This window comes from Cladosporium halotolerans, assembly GCF_011745625.1.
Source record: "Cladosporium halotolerans strain TM138-S3 chromosome Unknown Sca5, whole genome shotgun sequence".
Classification (NCBI taxonomy): domain Eukaryota; kingdom Fungi; phylum Ascomycota; class Dothideomycetes; order Cladosporiales; family Cladosporiaceae; genus Cladosporium; species Cladosporium halotolerans.
The window spans coordinates 254664-275120 of NW_027191456.1; the positions used below are offsets into that span (position 1 = coordinate 254664).

General features: G+C 54.5%; 8 protein-coding genes across 8 annotated transcripts; 4 read left to right on the top strand and 4 right to left on the bottom strand.

Moving 5' to 3' along the window:
* Nucleotides 1-346: 346 nt before the first annotated feature.
* On the bottom strand, nt 347-2590 carry WHR41_01988 (uncharacterized protein). The gene is made up of 2 exons (XM_069370594.1): nt 1802-2590; nt 347-1749 (listed from the first exon to the last, which is right to left on the bottom strand). Exons 1-2 carry the CDS (start codon nt 2086-2088, stop codon nt 429-431), a joined length of 1608 nt encoding a protein of 535 aa, XP_069232516.1. The 5' UTR covers nt 2089-2590; the 3' UTR covers nt 347-428.
* A 148-nt stretch (nt 2591-2738) lies between these two features.
* WHR41_01989 (uncharacterized protein) lies at nt 2739-5241 on the top strand. Its single transcript, XM_069370595.1, has 6 exons — nt 2739-3221; nt 3279-3319; nt 3385-3494; nt 3561-4185; nt 4247-4695; nt 4755-5241. The coding sequence occupies exons 1-6, from the start codon at nt 3175-3177 to the stop codon at nt 5004-5006; spliced, it is 1524 nt and encodes a 507-aa protein (XP_069232517.1). The 5' UTR covers nt 2739-3174; the 3' UTR covers nt 5007-5241.
* A 597-nt stretch (nt 5242-5838) lies between these two features.
* On the top strand, nt 5839-7884 carry WHR41_01990 (uncharacterized protein). The gene is made up of 5 exons (XM_069370596.1): nt 5839-6165; nt 6222-6824; nt 6887-7349; nt 7408-7651; nt 7708-7884. Exons 1-5 carry the CDS (start codon nt 5890-5892, stop codon nt 7808-7810), a joined length of 1689 nt encoding a protein of 562 aa, XP_069232266.1. The 5' UTR covers nt 5839-5889; the 3' UTR covers nt 7811-7884.
* An 838-nt stretch (nt 7885-8722) lies between these two features.
* Nucleotides 8723-10467, top strand: WHR41_01991 (uncharacterized protein; the record flags this gene model as incomplete). The annotated part of the gene is made up of 2 exons (XM_069370597.1): nt 8723-9080; nt 9139-10467. The coding sequence occupies exons 1-2, from the start codon at nt 8850-8852 to the stop codon at nt 10465-10467; spliced, it is 1560 nt and encodes a 519-aa protein (XP_069232265.1). The 5' UTR covers nt 8723-8849.
* Nucleotides 10468-11737: 1270 nt separating this feature from the next.
* WHR41_01992 (uncharacterized protein) lies at nt 11738-13577 on the top strand (the record flags this gene model as incomplete). Its single annotated transcript, XM_069370598.1, has 3 exons — nt 11738-11919; nt 12007-12769; nt 12828-13577. 3 exons carry the CDS (start codon nt 11738-11740, stop codon nt 13575-13577), a joined length of 1695 nt encoding a protein of 564 aa, XP_069232264.1.
* Nucleotides 13578-13592: 15 nt separating this feature from the next.
* WHR41_01993 (uncharacterized protein) lies at nt 13593-15746 on the bottom strand. The gene is made up of 3 exons (XM_069370599.1): nt 15597-15746; nt 14495-15530; nt 13593-14435 (listed from the first exon to the last, which is right to left on the bottom strand). Exons 1-3 carry the CDS (start codon nt 15652-15654, stop codon nt 13880-13882), a joined length of 1650 nt encoding a protein of 549 aa, XP_069232263.1. The 5' UTR covers nt 15655-15746; the 3' UTR covers nt 13593-13879.
* Nucleotides 15747-15889: 143 nt separating this feature from the next.
* WHR41_01994 (uncharacterized protein) lies at nt 15890-18196 on the bottom strand. The gene is made up of 2 exons (XM_069370600.1): nt 17333-18196; nt 15890-17274 (listed from the first exon to the last, which is right to left on the bottom strand). The coding sequence occupies exons 1-2, from the start codon at nt 17815-17817 to the stop codon at nt 15990-15992; spliced, it is 1770 nt and encodes a 589-aa protein (XP_069232270.1). The 5' UTR covers nt 17818-18196; the 3' UTR covers nt 15890-15989.
* Nucleotides 18197-18310: 114 nt separating this feature from the next.
* Nucleotides 18311-19915, bottom strand: WHR41_01995 (uncharacterized protein). Its single transcript, XM_069370601.1, has 3 exons — nt 19633-19915; nt 19272-19574; nt 18311-19210 (listed from the first exon to the last, which is right to left on the bottom strand). Exons 1-3 carry the CDS (start codon nt 19833-19835, stop codon nt 18643-18645), a joined length of 1074 nt encoding a protein of 357 aa, XP_069232269.1. The 5' UTR covers nt 19836-19915; the 3' UTR covers nt 18311-18642.
* Nucleotides 19916-20457: the final 542 nt, after the last annotated feature.

A 20457-nucleotide genomic window follows, 5' to 3' on the forward strand; every position in this document is an offset into this window, starting at 1 on the left:
CGCGCAACAGCGCCTGCACGCTGTCGCTCACAAAGGTAGAACTTAAATCGATCACAAGTGAGGATCAGATCTCGCGTGCGGTCACTTATGCTTGAACGAGCAGAGGAAGGCAAATGAGTGCGAATCAAGGTCGGCAGACTCCACCAAAAGAAAGTAGATGGAAGGACTGAAGTCACTTGGATGCGACGTGCATTTCTTGGGAAAGCGCAAGGGAAGTGAAGGCAGCAGCGAGCGCAAATGCGACAGCCGATGACGCAGGGCAAGCGATCGCCGACGCTGGCATCGGCGCTAGGATCGAGTCGCCGATTCTTTCTCATCATCACTTTGCGAACGACACAGGAATACGCTTGGATGCACAAGTGAGAACTTGTGAAACTTTTCCCATTCATGAAGTATTGGTTCTGAATCTTGTGAACGTCAGACCTTCCTTACTCTTGGTCAATCGTTCCAAGTAAGCCCTCCGCCAGATCCTCCCAGAAGTCAACCGTGTCTGCCGCGTCCCTCTCCAACAACGCTGAAAGTGGGGGCATCTCTTCAAGAAGATCCTCCAGCGTCGAAAGCTCTTCATCCAGGCCATGGCGGGCTTTTTCGAGCGTAAGTAACTGTTTGAGGATACGCAGCGAGTAGATCGCAGCTTGGCACATTGCAGAAGCATGCAATTCCTCCCTAGACTCTGGACCATCTTTCATGAGGATTCGTATGATCTCCTCTTGAGATAGTACGTGGCCGCGCTCCGCAAACGCGGCAAGCGCATAGTACATAGCAATGTAATTGAACCGTTGCGCCGCAGTAGCTTTTCTCGGGGGCAGGAAGTCGCGCACGCCTGATATGATTGATGTGTAATGCTCCATGTCTTCTCTCCAGGCTGGCTTCGATCGATAGGTCTCAGCATGTACGGAAATACCGCGACGCGTATACTCTTCGATGCAGCAGGACCTTGGCTGGTGTGAAAGAACCATGCGGTAGGCCGCATTACGGATATTTTGTCCTGATATCCATGCAGAGAACTTGCTGACGTCCTCTAACAGGGGAACTAAGAATATGTTTGCGGGTTGGTCGCGCGTTCGTGGAAATTCAGGCATCAGTTGATGAGCGAGCTCTGCGATCCTTGGGTCCATTTGTTCGAGCACCTCGACGACCGATGCATTGACTTCCAGGGTACTGTAGTCTGGTTTTTCAAGTTCCTTTTGGAAAGACGCAAACTCCGTGTCGTTCTGAAGCGGTGTCTTTTTCGCTTTTGCGACTGCAGCGTCAAAGCTCAGATGATAATCCTGGCTCATGAAGAAGGCTGTCGGAATCAAGCTGTCGACATAAGCAGCAGAAGCTAGTTTTGCTGGGAAGAACACATTTGCCTCAGCTTTGACTGTATCAAGTTCGCGGTTTCGCACAAGCCCTGTTAGCAGCATAATGCGCGTTTGTCTACCGCTCGCTTGAACCAACAAATCCGAATCGTTCGTGATTATTGTTGCCATCTTGCCCGTGCGAGTTTCATACGCGATGGCTTCTTCTGCGCAGTAGCTGTCGGCTTCGGCAGGCACAACTCTTACAGATTCCTTGAACCTGCTAGACTTGATTGCTTCGATTACAGCTGGCACGAGGAATGGCGGGTCCGGAAACCTGTTCCTGCTAATCACATTTGCAGTAATTGGTTGATTTGCCTCCTTCAACTGCGACATGATCTTCTCTAGACGTTGCTTTCTCGTGGCTAGTTTTGTATGTGGCAATACCCCATCAAAATAAATAGCATGGCTTACCTTTAGTTAGAAATGCATACAACAGCCATGACAAAAGCTTCACTCACATGTTCAACCCTACCGCTTCAATATCCTCCAGGAACTCGGTTGTACGCCTACCAATGTCGCGATAAGAAGGTCTTAAATCTGCGGCGGCGCCAGAGTTGTGGTCCTCGCGGTATCCGCCACATACATGATAGGCTAGCCCGGGACCATCAATGATGGCGATTTGGCCGTGTTGGTCGCGCTCATCCCGCTCGGCTTTGTCATCTGCTCCAGAGTGCTGCGGTCGTCCTTCCAATGTAGTCCATTGTCCACGGTTCAGAAGACGAAGGGTGAGTCCAGGTATACCCATTGTGAGATCCTTGGGCACAACGTCCAGAGGTGCGAAAGGTGACTCAACAAACTTACGTCTTCAAATATTCGGCCATGAACGAACCCTGTTTCCGCGAATTGAACGACCTTGACAAGCCAGGAGAAATTCTCTAGTCGGCTCACTCTTGGTGTGACTGGATCCAGAATTCTTACGACCACATCACCTCCTTTGCAGTGTAAGGCGCGTAGGTAGAGCGCACAGATAGGAACACACCTCTCCGGCCGAGTACAGAGAAGTGCTAAAAGGCAACGCAGAGGCGACTTAGCTCGTGACGCCACAATGTCAAACACGCGTTGCTTATGTTTTGTCTCGCCTCATAGAGAGCTGTCACAAGTCGGTTGGCGGGATGCAATTGACAGAGGACGAATCTGCGCTGCAAACATCAGTGGAAGGTCGGCCCGCTTCACCGTGGTTGATCGCTCCTCCGCCCGTTGCGCTGCGGTGCGAAGTCAGCGACGGTGTATGAGACACGCGGGACTCCTGGCTGATCTCTGCGCTGCGGGCGAAATCCGCGCTGCTTTCTGGGCTGCTGTGTGGCTCGAGCCGGACGTGCCCAGAGAGAAGTGCGGAGGTGGAGAACGCGCAAGTCTCCACCCGGGTCGTGGAGGGGTGGCGCTATAGACATTCGAAGAAACATCCTCTGTGCCACCTGCAGACGTCGTACAGTACCTTTACTACCGCACACGCCCCAGCCGTCGACCGAGACGAACAAACTCACGGCGAGCCAGCGTACTCGTGGAATCTGCTTCCTGTCACCGCGCCTCGCCTTTGCCCTAGGCCGCGGATGAGGTGCAGCAAGATTCGCTTGGAAAAATTGGCAGCGTGACATTGGTGGAAATCCAAAGACCTTAGCCAGCCGCATCCTGTTCCTGCACGTCCGACTCCCTAACCCCCGCGATGCAGCCCTCTGTTGTGCTCACGGGATCAGACCTTGTTGCAGGCATGGCACGCGTGGATTCATAACAGCCGCGGGTTACCTCTTCTTTTAGCACCAAGCACTCGGAATATAAAACAAGCATCACTCTACGCGGCCGCGGCGTCTCGCCACATACGACAACCAAGACAATGGGTGCCTTTTACAATGTCCTACTTGCCCTTTTTGCGGCGACAGGGTGAGCGATCGGACACTGCACGCCATGTAATCGTGATGCTGACTACCCGCTTCACAGGTCGTTCCTATTTGGATACGACTCGGGAGTGATGACTGATGGTATGTCATTTTTCAGCATCCAGTCCTGGTTTCATCAGTTCAGCGATGCTCATCCTCTTCTGCAGTCATCGACTCACCTAATTTTCTCAATTTCTTCAATACCGACAAAACGAGTGCCATTATTGGAGCTATTAATTCCACATTCTCGGGTGGAGCAGTTTTTGGATCTCTAATGGTGAGGATTTATTTCTTCGGCTCATAAGCAGAGCAATTTCAGACTAACCCCGTCTGCTTTTCCCAGGGCGGCTTCACCATGGATAGATTTGGCAGAAAACGGACTGTTCAGATCGGTGCTGCTATTGCTACTGTGGGCGGTATTTTGCAGGCCGCTGCTATGAACCTCGCCATGATCCTAGTTGGCAGAATCGTCTCCGGATGGGCAGTTGGCCTGATGTCGATGTCGGTCCCGGTCTACCAAGCAGAGTGCGCCCACCCTAGAATGCGAGGCATGATTGTCGGCCTGACTCAGCAAATGATCGGCATCGGCTTCATCATTTCTACCTGGGTCGGATATGGATCCAGACACACATCAGATGCCAGCTCGTTCCAATGGCGCTTTCCCCTGGCATTCCAAATCATCCCGTCGGCGCTGCTTCTTGTGGGATTGATTTGGCTGCCTGAGAGCCCTAGGTATCTCATTGAGAAAGATCACGATGAGGAGGGCATGAGGATCTTGCGCAAGCTGCATTACAACGGCTCAAACGAAGAATGGATTCAGTCGGAGTATAACGAGATCAGGGCCACGCTTTCTGCAGAGAAAGCCATCACTGCTCCTGGCTGGGGAGTCATGTTTACCGTTCCGCAATGGAGAAAGCGTCTACTTCTGGGCACGCTCGTCCAAGTGTTTACACAGCTTACTGGTATCAGTGAGTATCCCTTTTACTGGCCACGGGCCACATTTGATTCGACACTAACACGTTCTTCTAGATGTCATTGGCTACTACCAAACCACCATGTACAACGCATTGGGCATTGTCGGTCATCGCGCAGTCCTCGTCGCAGGTATCTACAACTGCGTCGGACCCATTGCCAACGCCATCTTCATCTTCTTCATTCTCGACCGAGTTGGACGCAAGAAGCCACTCCTTTTCGGTGCCGCCGGCATTACACTTGCTCTTTTCGCGGAAGCTGGTCTGAACGCCGCGAATCCCAAAGGCACACGCCAGGGCTATTCGATCGGAGGCGTCTTCTTCTTGTTCCTAGTCTCGGTCATATTCAGTCTTTCTTTCGGCCCCATCAGCTGGGTCTACATGTCCGAAATCATGCCCATGCAAATCCGAGGCCGTGGATGTGCCTTTGCAACAGGCATCGGCAACTGGCTCGTCTCAACCCTGTTTGCTCAAGTATCTCCGATCGCTCTAGGAGAGATCACCTGGGTGAGGATCCCTTTTCCCATCTGCGAACGGAAGAATTCTTGCAGCTGATACTTCAACAGAAATACTACTTCATTTTCGCTGCTTTCAACATTGTGGTAACGATCCCGACGATTTGGTTCGTGTTCAAAGAGACGTCTCGCAAGTCCCTTGAGGAGATTGACCTTTTGTTCGGGGAGCGCGCTTTGGGAACTCTGCCGGATCAGATTGGTGCCAAAGATGTCGATGATGCAGTCCGGAGAGAGAGCGTTGCTAACGAGAAAAGCGTTGAGGTCAATCAGGCGCAAGTTGCTGAGCACAACGAGCGGACTTGAGCATGGGTTGCGAGTATAATGGGTCAACGAGAAGCTTGAAGCATGATCCTAGCACTCCATACAATAGATGAGCTCGCTACCTTTCCAGAAGGTATGCCTAACCGTAGCAAACATTTCACGACAGACGGGCACCTGTTGCGTTTTGGACGACGTTTTGGCTACTAATCCAATCAATCTGGTTCCTCAAGCCGTCGTTTCGCGTTTACACATGCCCTTCAATTGTCATAAATTGCTCAAGCAGGAGATCTGAAGCGTCTTGCCCACCCAAAAGCATCGACTTCCCACTGCGCTCATATGACCATTCGTGCCTCCACCTTCCCCTCCGGTCACAAGCCGGGAACAATCTCGCGCGACCTGCACGCCGCAGACGCGCTGCTCGCCACCCGCCGTGAGGTCTAGCAGCGCACCGCGGTTCTGCCCAGTCTTCCCCCAAACTGTACCCCACGCCCGTCCCATAACCCCGCACCAACGGCCGTTTGACCCACCATCATCACTCTCCCCAGTAATGAGCCCTCCTGCGGGCCAGCCTCCGCCGAGAACGCAGCTCCTGCGGCTCATGTGCACACGCGAGCCTCACTACGCGCCCATACGGCAGGTTGGAGCGTCCTCGGGGGTGTGATCCGCCGGACGGGCGGGCGTCTCGCTGCATTCATGACGCTCGCGGATCGACCTGCGGTGCTGATTTGAGTTGCATAACTCCACTCTCGATGATAATGGAGAGGAGAGCCGCGTGTGCCGTTCGCGAGCCACAGGTCTGGGACGGTAGTATAGTGTAGACGGACGTATTTAAGGCAAGATCCCGCCGCATGGAGTTGCTTTGGGCCTCCGTTGCTTCCTTTCCTTAGTTCACTTTTTTACAGTTGTTCAGAATACATCTTTGACAATGCCTCTCCGCACGGATATCAGCTTAGATAACCCCCACGTGGGTGGCACTACCGATGTCTATAAAGACAACCTCGAGACTGAGGTGCTCATTGTCGGCGCTGGATTTGGTGGCGTTTACCTTATGCACAAGTTGCGTGATGAGCTTGGCTTCGATTGCAAGATCTATGAGGCAGGGACTGATCTCGGCGGAATCTGGCATTGGAACTGCTATCCAGGCGCCCGCGTTGACACCCAAGTGCCCATTTACGAGTACTCTATCGAGAAGCTCTGGAAGGTGAGATTAATGCGAAGGAGACCTAACCTTTCCGTATTGTACTAACATCATCTAAGGACTGGACATGGAGCGAGAAATACCCCGACTGGTCAGAGCTGCGCCGCTACTTCGCCTACGTCGAGGAAAAGCTGCAGATCAAGAAAGACACCGCTTTCGAGTCCCGAGTGGTCGGCGCGCAGTTTAACATGGAGACACAGAAATGGGATGTAAAGACACAAGACGGCCGCACTGCTCACGCAAAGTACCTCATCAACGCCATTGGTTTTGCGGCCAAGCGCCACTTTCCGGACTGGGAGGGCCTCGACACATTCAAGGGCGAAATGTACCACTCCTCGTTCTGGCCCGAGAGCGGCGTCTCCACCAAGGGCAAGAAGGTCGCTGTAATCGGCACTGGATCCACCGGTATCCAGATTGCACAGGAGTCGGCGAAGGATGCAGAGTCCGTGACTGTTTTCCAGCGGACTCCCAATCTTTGCTTGCCCATGAGGCAGCGTAAGCTCACCAAAGAAGAGCAAGATCGCGACAAGGAAAACTACCGTGAGCTCTACAAGTACAGAATGACGACGTTCGCTGGGTTCGGATACGATTTTGCCGATAGGAATACTTTCGACGATTCTCCTGAGGAGAGAGAGGCGTTCTTCGAGAGCCTCTGGGAGGAGGTGAGCTTATCCGGTCCCTGTTCGAATATGGCGTGAGATCATACTGACCTTGGAATTCGCAGGGTGGCTTCAAGTTTTGGCTGGCCACTTATAAGGACAACCTGTTCGACCGTGCGGCGAACGACGAAGCCTACAAGTTCTGGAATAAGAAGACCAGGGAGAGAATCACAGACCCCCGCAAGCGTGATTTGATGGCGCCTACCAAGGCACCTCACCCGTGGGGAACCAAGCGACCCAGTCTGGAGCAGAACTTCTACGAGGCCATCGACAGGCCCGAAAATGACGTCGTCGATATCAAGAATAACCCCGTAAAGAAGGTTACCGAGAAGGGCATCGTCACCTCCGACGGACAAGAGAGGGAGTTCGACATCATTGCTCTGGCGACCGGTTTCGACTCGGTAACCGGTGGCATGAAGAATATGGGTCTTCTCGATATCAATGGTGTGGACCTTCGCGAGCGTTGGGCGGACGGCACTTACTCTCACGTCGGAATGGCCTGCGCAGACTTCCCCAACATGTTCTTCTGTATGTGATTTATCCTCCAATTCTACCTCAGAGTTGCCCTCGCTGACATGAACATTAGTGTACGGAGCACAAGGACCCACCGCCTTCAGCAACGGCCCCAGCTGCGTCGAGTGCCAGGGCGATTGGATCATTGATGCCCTCGCCAAGCTACGCAAAGAGAATATCTCCTACCTGAATGCCACACGCGACGCGGAGAAGGCATGGAACCGTAAGGTGACAGAGCTGAGTGACAAGACCCTCTTCCCGATCGCAGACTCGTGGTACATGGGCGCAAACATCCCTGGCAAGACAAGAGAGCAGCTGTATGTCCGCCTTGCAAATCGATTCCGGATTGTGTTAATACTGACTTCCATTCCAGAAACTTCGCTGGCGGCATCCCGATGTACGAGAAGGAGTGTCGTGACGTCCTGGACAACAACTTCAAGGGCTTTCAGACGCAAGCACCCGCTGCGAAGGCATGATAGAGACCATGTTTGGCTGGCTTTTTGCCTAATGATTACCGATGTGTATAATGACAACTTTCTTCGCTTCCAGATTCATAGGTTCCATTTTACAGCCCCTTGCGTGTTGCAAGACAATGTCTGCTGTCTCGTGGTAACGATAATCCGAGGCGGGGTAACGTCGGTATTTAGAACGTCGGATCTAGAGCCTAGACGATTTGAAACAAACCATCTGTGGTTCGCACTTTATAGCCTGAAAGTGGATTCCTTCGGTCGAATGTTCTTGCGACAGATTGAAAGTCACGTGATGTGGAACATTCACAGACAGAGAGCCCGCAGCTAGCGGCGGCTCCAGCCGGGCGAATCAGCGGGCAGAATCTGTGGCTATCACACGTCCGTAACCTTCGAGTCTTCTCACAGTCGCCAATGATGTTGTAAGCGATCTTTCAAAGATAATCAGACTTGCCTGCGATCATCAGTATGTCTAAGAAATGGTTAGCAATTACTGCTGCACAATAGGCAGACCATGTTGACTGAATCGTGTATCCCATGCTGGGGAGACTCCCCACGTGTTCAACGAAGCTCGTTTTTATATCACGCAGTCTCCCTTGGCACAAGCTTGGCTCTGCACTTCGATGGAGCGAGGCCAGCGGGCAGACCACTGCGATGCGGCCCAGAAGCAGGAGAGGCCGAATAGGTGACAGGCCCGATAGTCTATTTGCCTGCCAGCGAGAATCGGGCGGCTGGTCGGGCACGTGCCGGGATCCTCCGTAACGTCGGAGATTCACCGGGTGAACTAAATCTGATAAGCGAGCTATCTCAACGCTCTCTGCCCACTCCCAGTGGGAACGGGCCTTCTGGCTGCGAAAAAGAGCAGGTAGGCTACTCCTCAGGCTTTTCGCAATGCTTGCTAGCGCCACGTGGTGCAGAAAGTGCGAAAAATACGCTGCGCCCGGTACCGGAGTGTGGCCGGTGTACAAGATGTCGTGGAGAGCTCGCGTCTTTTGATTTCGTCTTATCAGATCATCTGCAACCCTAAATCCACCTTGGTCACACACAGATGGCCACCACCGTGTCGTCAGTGCCTATTGGGCACGAGAAGGAAGAGCTGAAGAATGATGGCGAGGGCGGTACTGTTGTGGTCGCGAGAGAGGAGTCGCCGGCAGGTGATGGGGCAGCACACATTCCCCTTCGACTGAAGATCATCGCCGTGTTGCTGGTCTCAGCCATTGGGTTTGGAGCTCATTGGAGCAGCGGTGTCACGGGTGCTATGAAGTCGACTTTGAAGAAGGTGAGCTAAAGCAGTGCTTTCATGGTCCTCACTTCACTCGACTGACCGTATGTGACAGGAGCTACACATTGACAACACTAAATATGCCGCGCTCGAGGCCTCGTCAGATTTCATGACGACCGTTCTCATCTTGTTCGCCGGCTCCGTTACGGATCGCATCGGAGGAGCTGGTGCCATGCTGTACGGCAACATCATCTTCAGCGTAGGCGCGATCCTCATCGCTGCCGCCACCACGGTGCGAAGCTACAAGTTCATGATCGCCGGCGTGATCGTGCAATCTCTAGGCGACATTGCAACTCAGGTCGCACAATACAAGGTCTTCAGTTCGTGGTTTGCACCCTCGAACGGTTTCGCTTCGACATTGGGGCTCGAGCTGGGTATTGGGAGGATTGGCTCTTTCGTCGGCAAGGCCACCGCCAATATCATTGCAAAGAAGAGCGGCGACTTCATGTGGGTCTACTGGGCAGCTGTCTTCGTGAACCTCTTCACGAATTTTGCCACGCTCATCTTCTTCCTGTTTCAGCGTTGGACGGAGCGTCACTACGGCGATTGTTCGGATCCTGCGACTGGTGAGGTGTTGACGGAGAAGAATAAAAGGTTCGAGTTCCGGAAGATGTTCCAACTGCCGTGGGCTTACTGGGGCATCATCTGCTTCTCGGTCTTTCAGACTTCCACATCGATCGTCTTCTCCCAGAATGCGACAGAGCTGGCTGAGCAACGCTTCAACGTCGACAGCATCACAGCTGGTTGGTACTCAGCTGCCTCGCAATACCTAGGCTTCTTCCTGGTACCTTGTCTTGGTGTCTTCATCGATCTGCTCGGAAACCGGGTCACGGTTCTGGCGGTATGTGGCACTGGCACCTTTGTCGCCATGGTCCTCGCCGCCTTCGGACCGAGCGTGTCCGGTACGGCCGCCAGTTTCGGTGTCTTTGCTTTCGCTTCTAGCCTTGGAGCAACCGCGATCATCGATGGCATCCGCAACACCATCTGGTATCAAGATGTGTTCGGATTCGGGTACGCGGTTAAGATCGCCGTGAATAATTCGATGAACATCATTGTTCGTATCGTGACGGGTGTCATCCAGGACCGGGACGATAACTCCTACGACAGAGTTGTCATTGTGTACGTCTTCCTGGCGTCTGGCGCTATCATCGTTACGGCTGCTTTGATTCTTGCAAGCTTCCTTACTCTCGACGTTGCAAAGCTGCAATGGACGAAAAAGCAGCGTATGCGGAACGGCGATCTGCTTAACGAGCGGAAGGAGGAGGTGGAGAAAGCGGGCGGGAGAGTAAAGGGTGGATATCTGCCCTTCTTCGCCCTCGGCTTTCTCGTGCTCGGAGGATGGTGTGCGTATTTTTGGGGCGTTGCCACCAACAATAACAAGTAGCTAGGCGAGGATGTGTAGATCAGTTCTGTTCCCGTGCTCCTACTTTATCAGTATCAAACAACATCGCCATGCGGAATGAACGATTGCGAGAGGGCCTAGATCCTGGCGCGATAGTTGGGTCGCTCGGCGGGGCCTTCACGAAGGCGCTGCCGAGCGCGAGGCCTCCAACATTGCGAGTTGCGAACTTGCGACGTTCCCGAAGCAAAGCTGCTGCGCCCTGTTTTCGCGTCCACTAGCCACGTACAGTGAGGACGTGCACTTTTCTGCAGCGCCCTCTAATCAGGGGCAGCGTGGGGTCCAAGAGCCCGGAGCGTGTACGGTGCTGGGATGTCGTGCATGCGTGCCGCACGATGATCCATCGTATGGCTGGACGTGGCCTGGTGTCAGTACGGTCGCTCGAGTGGCAGCGACCAAGGGACATGCCAGGGTCCCGCCATGTGGGACCGTCGCGTGGAGATGAGTTCGCGGTCGTCACAACGCCCTTGGCATCGAGACCCTCCTTCTGCCACTTCGTTCCTGGGCACGCGCTTAACATGTAGCGGCACAGCGATGATCTGCGGCGCCCAACCAAGATTGTTGGCGCGCGAGGCGCATTCGTGCGCCGCCGCAATCCCACTGTCAGGCCACATCTCCCGTCCGATGTGTCTTGCAGGCCTGGCTCGCGCTGCTGCGAAACGCGCGGCCGACGTACGCCATACGTCTCCCAAACTTCCACGTCCACGAAGTCGGCCCTGGAGGGGCCATTCCAATCTTAACCCCAGAGACCCTTGTCACGCCGCAGGAACCACGCGTTAAGGGTACGCAAATGTTTGCTTCTGCCAATCGCGGCTCGCTTGGTCGCTGAATTCGGGCCTTGAGCGAACAAATCGGCTAATTTGCGATTCCTCGGCGAGGTCCCTGCCTACGGCCAACATGCAGGTGCCGCGCTCGTGTGCGATAGTACGCTAGAATCATTCTCTGCGCCATTGGAGCGAGCAGGGACGTGCTAGTGGTATGGCGTCGTTGCAGGCCGCGTCTGGTGCTCTCGCCCGCTCTGAAGGCAGCTTGTTTCACCGCGAACGCTGCGCCCACGATATGTGGAGTACCAGGTAGGATCAAGTGGCGTATCTCTCAAGAGAAGGGGGATCAGTTCGCAGGCGCGGCGGCCTCTTTGCCTTTTTCACATGTCGTTGAACCTCGCCCGTCGCTCGCTGTCGTTCCTTCACTTGCTGCTCTTTCACCCGCTGTTCCCTCTTTCGTTGTTCCCTCTGTCGTCGTTCTTTCGACGAAGATGGCCCACAGTCGCTTTTTCAACAGGCAGCAAATCGAGGACCTAATCGCAGCTGGTCAAACGATCATTATTTTTCAGAACAACGTTCTGAAGCTCAACGATGGTTGGAAGGACAAGCACCCAGGCGGCAGGCTTGTGCTTGACCACATGATTGGGAGAGATGCGACAGCCGAGATCGATGCGTAGGTTCCTCTATCTGGCTGCTCAATCGCTTCCCATGTATCAATGATACAACTTGATCACATCCACTGACCTTGTTCTCGAACTAGCATGCATACTCAGGACACCCTACGAACAATGGAGCGCTACCGTATCGGCAGAGTCGTTGGACCATGGCAAAATTTAAAACCTCCCATACAAGGTGGGCGATTTGAGACACCGGAGGAAGTTGGATCGAACAATCACAATGCTGCTTGGGATGCCGATCCACAGGACTCGGGTATCGACTGCGACACTTCCTCAGATAGCAGTAGCATCGATTGCTCGCCGAAGTTGCAACCGTACAAACGCCTGCCTCACAATTTCGGACCTGCGATCGAGCGTCTCGATAGCGCAATAGACCTTCCGACGACACTACCGTCTGAGAATACAGCATGCTCACCAGCTGATTATGTCGCAAACACCGTCCAGGATGAGATCGACGTCGACCTTGCCAAGTATCCCGCCCTCGACTTCGATACACAACGGAGCATCGCTCTCAAATTTCAGGCGCTACACCAGCGTGTCAAGGACGAAGGCTTTTACGAGTGTCGCTTCATCGAGTACGGCAAAGAAATGATTCGATATGCTGGCCTCTTCGCACTGTTCATCCTCACCCTCAGGCAAGGCTGGTATTTCGTTTCGGCCTGCTTCCTCGGCCTGTTTTGGCATCAGATCATGTTCACTGCTCATGACGCTGGTCATCGTGGCATTACAAGAAACATAACCATTGACACCATCATTGGCATCTTCATTGCAGATCTGTGCTGCGGACTGTCGATCGGGTGGTGGAAGAGTAGTCACAATGTTCACCATCTACTCACGAACGCTCCGGTACATGAAGTCGCCATCTCCGAAATAGGCATGCCGAAAGCTAACGCAGATCTCACAGGAACATGACCCAGATATCCAAAACATCCCCTTGTTCGCCACCGCACCCGCCTTCCTCCAGAACATGAAATCCTCCTACTACGACAACTTCGAATTCCTCTGGGACCGCGTCGCCGCCATCGCAGTCAGAATCCAAAAATACACCTACTACCCCATCATGGCCGTCGCCCGCTTCAACCTCTACGCCCTCTCCTGGGGCTTCCTGCTCTCCAAACGCTCCCACACGCGCGGCAAAACCTGGTGGACGCGCCCGACCGAGATCGCCTGCATCAGCGCCTACTTCTTCCTCTACTTCTACCTGCTGCTCTACCTCTGCATCCCGACCTGGACCGCGCGCGCCGTCTTCCTGCTCACCAGCCACCTGGTGACGATGCCGCTGCACGTGCAGATCACGCTCTCGCACTGGGGCACCAGCACGGCCGACCTCGGGCCCGGCGAGTCCTTCGCGCAGCGGCAGCTGCGCACGACGATGGACGTCGCGTGCCCGGAGTGGTTGGATTTCGTGCACGGCGGGCTGCAGTTCCAGGTGGTGCACCATCTTTTCCCGCGGGTGCCGAGGCACAATTTGCGGAAATTGCAGGTCCTGGTTCGGAAGTTCTGCGCCGAGACGGAGATCGAGTATTTGATCCATGGGTTCGTGGCGGGCAATGGGGTGGTGTTGAGCAGGCTGGAGCAGGTCGCCGAGCAAGCGAGGCTGATGGCAGAGTGCCAGAAGCATATGGCTGCTACGGGCGAGAGCGGGCTGCATTAGTCCATTCAGTTATGTTCACAAAAGCGAGCGTCAATTCATTAATTCAGTCACCTTCCATATTCGAGAAGAGCACCAAGGCGAAGATAAAAGTCATGATTGGGTTGAATTATGCAAAACATTCAAAAGAAAAGAAGCCCATAGAGAAATCAGGAGGAGCCCCAGAGCCTTCCTAGTACTAGTGAGCCCTGTCCACCCAGCCCTTCCGACGAAACAATCCCATCCCGCCCCGTTCCTAAACGCAAAGAGCAAAAGCTCTTTCAACAAGCACTCGCAACGCCTATTCGCCCAACGCCCTGATAACGTCAAACAGGATACCCGCTAAAGCCGATCTTCAAGCCCCCTCGCATGCCGCTGTCGGCCTCTGTGCCCCACTGCTTCTTCCAGCCGACCTCCGCGGCCTTGGCCTCCTCGAACGCTTTCCGGCAGTCGTCGGGGAGCTCGTCCAGGACGTCTGCTGGGACGTTGCTGAGGCCTTGGGTGCCTGAGGTTGGGTCGGTGATTATGCCGTCTGGGCCGGGGAATCCGGCGTTGGAGATTGGTGGTGCCGAATATGTGGTGTCGACGACTGCGTAGTTGCGGCTTACGACGGGTGGAACGTCAGAGAAAATGGTAGGTGTCTGACGCTCTGTTGTTTGCTTTGAATCGATGGACATAGGATCGGTGCTGTTCTCTCCGCCGAGATGTGCGAGACCATTTGTGAGTTTTTGGGTCGATGCGCCGTGAGTAGGAACAGGGAGCTGCTCCCATTTTGCGTGTGTTGGCTGCATGGCCGTCGGATAGAACATCAAGTTTGTGTGAGGGTCGTAGACGCCGTTGTGTGTGTTGTGGCGTGTCGCAGTCATGATGGCGTTGAAACGGCTGGGACAGAGTCAGTTCGTCAGATCTCAAAGACACAAGATGAAATTTCAAAGACATACCTCGCTTCTTTCGCATGCATGAACTGCCAATTGCCGATCGTGATGTTGTTTCGTCGCTTGCTGCCCAAAGGAGCAGGCTTACCAGCACCAGTTGCACCCGCACCTCCCGTGTTGCGATACACTTCACTTGCGCCGAACCATGCAACGTAACGATTGCGATTGTATGGTTCGCCTGCTGCAGGCAACAGGTCGTCCGGATCCGCAAGCTCGCCTTCGATCTCGCCGTTGGCACGAGCCTGAGAAACCTTGTAGTCATCAATAACTCTCCTTCCGCCCACAATGATTCTAGCACCGAATTCGCGGAAGACGGATCGCGCAATAACGACACCGATGTTGCGTCCCTTGTAGCTACTGGGGAGAATGTCTCGGTCGATCAAATCCTTTTTCTCGGCATCGTTGACAAGGACCTTGTACAGTTTAGGGTGCTTGGTGAAGAACAAGTAGCTGTCGCGGAAGCCACAGCAGCGCGCCGGCTCTGTCGAAAGCATGTAGAGCTTTTCCCCTCGTCCTGAAATCGTGAAAGTGCGCACACGGTATTCTCTGCCGCCCTTCAAGAATCCATTCTCATCCACTTTCTCGTCACCCTCATCGTCTTGATCGATCTGTGCCTCGTCGTTGACCACGTCAATCTTCTGCCCTTCAAATACGACATGCGGCGCCTCTGGTGGCGCGCCCTTTCTTCTCCCTCTAAACCCTCCGCGTCCTGAGCCGACCGGCCGACCCCTCTTCCTCTTGAACGGTGTTCCAGATTCGCTTCCATCGTCGCCGACCTCGGGAGTGCCGATGTGTCGAGTGGGCGGTCTACCAGGTCCCCTGCCTCTGCCTCGGCGACGGGGAATGGTTGTGATCTGAGGAGGGCTGTCGGCATCGTCGTCGTCGTCCTCTGGCGCAGATGTGTGGGCGTCGTCATCCTCGTCTCCGGCGCCTTCCTGGGGCGTCGCGTCGCGGGTGACCTCGGCGTCGGCATCGGCGTCGTCGCCCTGATCAATCATTTCCTCATCGGACACATCGTCTTTGATCGCGGGCGAAGCTGTTCCTGTAACAAAGTTATCAGTTGCTGGCGCGGCGGGAAAGTGGTGGCAGCGAATGCGCCGAGACCTACTGCCAACGGATGAGCGGGATTTGCGCGGGTGGCCCTTGTGGCCTTTCTTGAAGGGCATTGCGCTTTGCAAGCCGCGGTCGGGCTGGTCAGTCAATCGGGCTGTGGTGTTGCTCGGCTTTGCGGGCGCTGGCTGGCTGCTGCAGTCTGGTGTGAGGTTCGCGCAAGCGCGACGGCCATCGATTGCTGGCGCGGAAGTGACACGCGCGGCGGATGTTCGGCGTTTTCTCGCCGGTTTAATGACACGCATTCACCGTTACAACATGCTACAACATGCAGTCACACTTGTCGAGACGTTTGTTCGATGGCGTTTATAATGTAACTTACGATGCCTTACGTATACCTGTGTCTGCTGAACAGAAACAATCAAATGCACGCTGGCTGGTATACGCTGAATCAGACTTTGTTCCCTGCCGTTTCTCTCGACATTGTCGGCGCCTCCACATCCTTCGAAGACGCCTTCTCATCATCCCCATAAACCTCGTCCGTCTTGTCTTCAGCAGCATGGCCTTCGAGAGCCCTCTCAACTCCCATAGAGTTCACCGCTTCCTGATCACACTCCCCCTGCTCTTGGACCTGGTGATCTCCATTTCGCGCCTCCCCTTTCTCCAAATCCTCACCCGCCTGCCGTTTGCGAGCCTGCTCATCTAATCTCTCGTTCGTGTCCAACCTCCGCAGAGGATTCTTCTCCTCCACCGTATTCCCATCCGAGCTATTCGCGACCTTTTTCCTGATACTCCAGCCGCCCCGCCACCCAACCCACCGCGTCTCCCACGGCCCACGCAAAAGACAAACGACAAGCGCAGCGCCTATGCTCCCCACGCTATAGCTCCCGCTCGCGATCCAGCCCCCTCGATCGTACAAATTGCTCCCCACAGATGTGCCCGTCAGCTGGCCGCAGAAGGTCGCGACCATGAAGACCGTATTCACGCGGCTGCGGCCCTTGGGCTCGACGGCGAAGAGGGCGGTCCGGTTTGCGATCTGGCACGTCTGCATGCCGAAGTCGTTCAGGAAGGCCTGGATCACGGGCCCCGCGACGGTGAAGGTGCCGGTGTAGGTTCCGATCGTGATGCCGATGAGGCAGTAGATCATGCCGAGCAGGACGGAGAAGATGGGCACGAAGCGGTCGATTACGTAGCGCGCGTGGAAGGGCCCGATGCACATGGAGGCGATGCCGATGAGCGCGAAGAGGCCGATGACGAGGGTACTGTAGTTGTAGGGGTCGTCGGAAAGGAGGAAGGTCAGGGTGGTCCAGAAGTTCGTGAAGGTCGCTGCTGTGAAGAAGGTGATGAAGCAGGCTTGAACCAGGACTGGGTGCTTGGTGAGCATGACGAGCATGCTCCATAGCATCTTGAAGTAGTTCAGACCGCCGGGGTTTGAGGAGGGATAGTCTGGCATGAAAAGGTATAAGAGGAACCAGACGGTGTATTGAAGACCGACAGAGAGCCAGAAGACGGCGCGCCATGTAGTGTACTGTGTCATGATACCGGAGAGCACACGCGCAATCAAGATTCCCATGGTGAGTCCAGACACCACGATGGCCATGGCAGACGCACGGCGCTGGGGAGGTGCAAGGTCTCCCACTAATGGCAGCATCACTTGCGGCGTAACGGTGCTGACACCGGTCAGAAACGTGATTGCGCTGAAAGCCGCCAGACTTCCTGTAGTCGCCAAACCAATCCTACCAGTTTGTTAGCCGTGCTAAATTTACACAAGTAAAAGGATCTAATTCAACTTACGATAGAGATGCCGTAAAGAACACCAAATAAAGCACAAATGGTCTCCGCCTCAGAAGATCTCCCAAAGGACAGAGCGTTAACAAGCCCAGCGCATACCCAGCCTGCGCGAGCGTCGGAATCTCCGCGACAGCCACATAGTCGACTCCAAAATCTTGCGCAAGGATATCAAGAATCGGATGCGTGTAGTACAGATTGGCAACGGTGAACGCGCCAGCAGCACCAAAGAGAAGATTCAGCCAGATGTTGAACTTGGGCGGCTCCACGGGATCCCAGCGGCAGCGTTTGGGAGTGAAGGATACCGCATCGTAAGCGCGCCATAAACGGGCCAAGCGCGAGTTCGATGCATTTGGGGAATTGGCGTCTTCGTTGTCACAGGTACCCGCAGCCCGCGACGCGTCCGGCGAGGTTGAGGACGACAGTGGCGACGAAGACGCGGAGTCCGCGTGCTCGGGCTTCCTTTCTCCCACTGGCCCGGGGGGTGTCATGTTGCACCGTTCGTAGACATGTTGCACGCAGGCGTAGAGAGTAGTAGAGAGCAATAAGCACCTACCAGAGATCTACAATTCTGCAGCTGCAACATCGTTGACGTCTCCCAACATAGCAATCTTCGGTCTTCGGACTTCAGGTGTCCCCAATCTCAGTAGCGTCGAACGGCAAATCCCCTGCCGCCTCCATGTTGATCGGAAACGTTAACTCCAGGTCTAAGACCGACATCGGGGTGCGTGTTCAACGGCCTTGCATTTGACACTCGCGTTAGCTGAACCATAGAGACACTGTATTGAAAAGCTCAATTGAACAGAAAGTTGTCCTCTTCATTGATTCCGCATTTCACAAAGCCGATCGTTGAAGTGACCCCAAGTGATCGGCCTGCCCAAAGATTCCGTCTAGGCTTGGCATCGGCATTACATCAGCCCGTTGCGAGGTCGGACTGAACCGTATAACCATCAAATGGAGTCGACGAAGCTGAAAACCGAAACATGTAAAAAATGTGAGATGTATTATTGTTTTCTCGACTTCGAAATCGATCCTTGATTCGGCCATGCACATGCCTAATTTCAACGAGTGAAAGCATGCCGATTGTCAATCAACGATACTCAACATTTAAGATAAACAAGTAGCGAGTTACCTTCAATATGCGGCTGGTCGAAAGTTGGGTATACGAAACAAAAGCAGGGCAAAACGCTCAAACAATCATTCTAAACGCCTTTCCTCCACTGTCTATCACCACGGATCTTGGCTTTCTTTCTGCCCGGCACAAGAAAAAGCCGTCTACTTCACTAAACGCTGGCTTGACTCGGCAAACGAGGTCCTCAGGCCTTAGCTGGCTCAGCAGTCTCAGCAGCCGCAGGCGCCACCTCAGGAACCGGTTCCGCCTGCGGCTGCGCCGGAGTCTCCGCCGTCGCGGTCGGTTCGGTGGTCGTCGTCGCGCTTGGCGTAGCAGCAGCTTCGTCGTACTTGACAGTCGAAGCCGAGTCCTCAAGAGCGGGACCACTTCCTCCGTACTCCTTCGGAACATCGGTACCAAGATACTGGCTGAGCGTGTTTCCGTAGGTCATCCAGGTCATCTTCTGAATGCTATCCTTCGACATGAGAGCCTTCATGGCGCCCATCATCCACTGCATGACGAGCGGAACGTTGACGAAGTACTTGTAGCTCACCGTCTCCGGGTAATAGCGTTGGAAGAGGTCGATGATCTTGCTGCTGGAGGCTTTGATCTCCGCCGGCTGACGGAAGAAAGAGACACTGAGGTAGTCGTGTACCTGGACGGCTTGGTGGGTGTCCGGACCTTGGCCGTAGTCGGGGATCTCAGATGTCGAGTTGTTGAGATTGAGGTGAGATAGAGTGAGCTCCATCAAGGCTACCCTCCAGCGTACGAATCTACAAGTGATTCACGTTAGCAGGCTTGTCGCTTAACCAAATGTGTCGACGTTGTACCCACGCATCAGTGTCCCCAAAAGCCTTCTTGGGGTCCTTGGCCGCGGCGCCATAGATGTTGAAAGTGACAACATCCGCCTCGTTGGCGCCCTCCTGAGCTCCGTGCTTGGCTCCCTTGACTTTCGTCACGTATCCAAGACCGCCAAATTTATCTTTACTGAACAATTCATCTTTTGCTGCCAGGGGGTTGTACGACTTGCGCCACTTCAGAGCTTCCAGCAGTTGTGTCTTCGCCTTGGGCAGGTCGCCTGCATTCGCGCGGAGGAATTTCTGGAGGATGATGAGGGTGGTGTGTGGCGGTGTTGAGCTTTTCCAGCGCTGATTAGCTATGAGCTGCGTTGTCGAACAACTTGAAGTTTACTTACCCTTCCTCTGAAGCCACTAATTTGACTCCATACATCTCATCGTGAGCTGCCTCGTCCAGGATCGCCTTCAGCTCACCGCCAAAGCGGTAGAGGACATGGTCCTTCGAGAGGTCATTCCATCCAGCCATCTTGTCTTGTGCGTTGTGTTGAACCTCCACACTGTAGCTTTGATTGAGGTTCATGTTCAGCGGGTCGTCAGACATGGCGGCCCAGGGTATTTGATGTTTCGAGCTTTTGATTTGATTGGGCACGTCACATGCGAACAGGGTCGTTGGGGCATATCTGATCGTTTCACTAGGGCCTGCGCTGGGCTCCGGGCGCAAGCGGAGGGCTTCCCCGACACGGATCTAGCCGGCGCCAGTGTCATTGCTGTCTGGTCCATCATGAGAAGCAAGTCGTTGCATCTTGCCTTCAGGCCTTCAGTCAGGCCATTCCACTATTGCCAGCCTCTTTGGTCATATTATGCTCATCGCAAGAAGGCCTCCAATATCCCAGTCGTGTTTTGTCCTGAGCTAATGAGAGGCCGCGTACCTGTGGCAGGCTCAGACGAAGGCTATGGCAATCAATCTTTCTCAACCGATCCATGAAAAGCACATCTGATAGCACCTGATCGACAGACACGCTGCTACGAGACACGGGACGGTGTGACGAAGAGGGTACAAGGGCGAGGTGGTTTTATGGAACCTTCGCATGGCTTGCGCGGTGAGATGCACGTGGGACAGAGCCTGGAGCGTATCACAGTCGCCGCATGCTCTGACCAGAGCTCGAGCGTCCTCGACAGTCTCCGCTATGCGCTAATGCGCCGCATGGATGGCGTGGTGTTTC

Bases quoted from the DNA above. Each gene is read 5' to 3' on its own strand.
- WHR41_01993 (XM_069370599.1), bottom strand. From the start codon at position 15,654: ATGCCCTTCAAGAAAGGCCACAAGGGCCACCCGCGCAAATCCCGCTCA. The intron at 15,531-15,596 runs GTAGGTCTCGGC...ACTTTGTTACAG, and splicing joins ATCCCGCTCATCCGTTGGCA to GAACAGCTTCGCCCGCGATC. The intron at 14,436-14,494 runs GTATGTCTTTGA...ACTCTGTCCCAG, and splicing joins ATGCATGCGAAAGAAGCGAG to CCGTTTCAACGCCATCATGA.
- WHR41_01995 (XM_069370601.1), bottom strand. From the start codon at position 19,835: ATGTCTGACGACCCGCTGAACATGAACCTCAATCAAAGCTACAGTGTG. The intron at 19,575-19,632 runs GTAAGTAAACTT...GCGCTGGAAAAG, and splicing joins TTAGTGGCTTCAGAGGAAGG to CTCAACACCGCCACACACCA. The intron at 19,211-19,271 runs GTGGGTACAACG...AATCACTTGTAG, and splicing joins GCTTTTGGGGACACTGATGC to ATTCGTACGCTGGAGGGTAG.
- WHR41_01988 (XM_069370594.1), bottom strand. From the start codon at position 2,088: ATGGGTATACCTGGACTCACCCTTCGTCTTCTGAACCGTGGACAATGG. The intron at 1,750-1,801 runs GTGAGTGAAGCT...ACTAAAGGTAAG, and splicing joins GAAGCGGTAGGGTTGAACAT to CCATGCTATTTATTTTGATG.
- WHR41_01990 (XM_069370596.1), top strand. From the start codon at position 5,890: ATGCCTCTCCGCACGGATATCAGCTTAGATAACCCCCACGTGGGTGGC. The intron at 6,825-6,886 runs GTGAGCTTATCC...TGGAATTCGCAG, and splicing joins TCGAGAGCCTCTGGGAGGAG to GGTGGCTTCAAGTTTTGGCT. The intron at 7,350-7,407 runs GTATGTGATTTA...CATGAACATTAG, and splicing joins CTTCCCCAACATGTTCTTCT to TGTACGGAGCACAAGGACCC.
- WHR41_01989 (XM_069370595.1), top strand. From the start codon at position 3,175: ATGGGTGCCTTTTACAATGTCCTACTTGCCCTTTTTGCGGCGACAGG. The intron at 4,186-4,246 runs GTGAGTATCCCT...ACGTTCTTCTAG, and splicing joins TACACAGCTTACTGGTATCA to ATGTCATTGGCTACTACCAA. The intron at 4,696-4,754 runs GTGAGGATCCCT...ATACTTCAACAG, and splicing joins CTCTAGGAGAGATCACCTGG to AAATACTACTTCATTTTCGC.
- WHR41_01994 (XM_069370600.1), bottom strand. From the start codon at position 17,817: ATGACACCCCCCGGGCCAGTGGGAGAAAGGAAGCCCGAGCACGCGGAC. The intron at 17,275-17,332 runs GTAAGTTGAATT...ACAAACTGGTAG, and splicing joins TTCTTTACGGCATCTCTATC to GATTGGTTTGGCGACTACAG.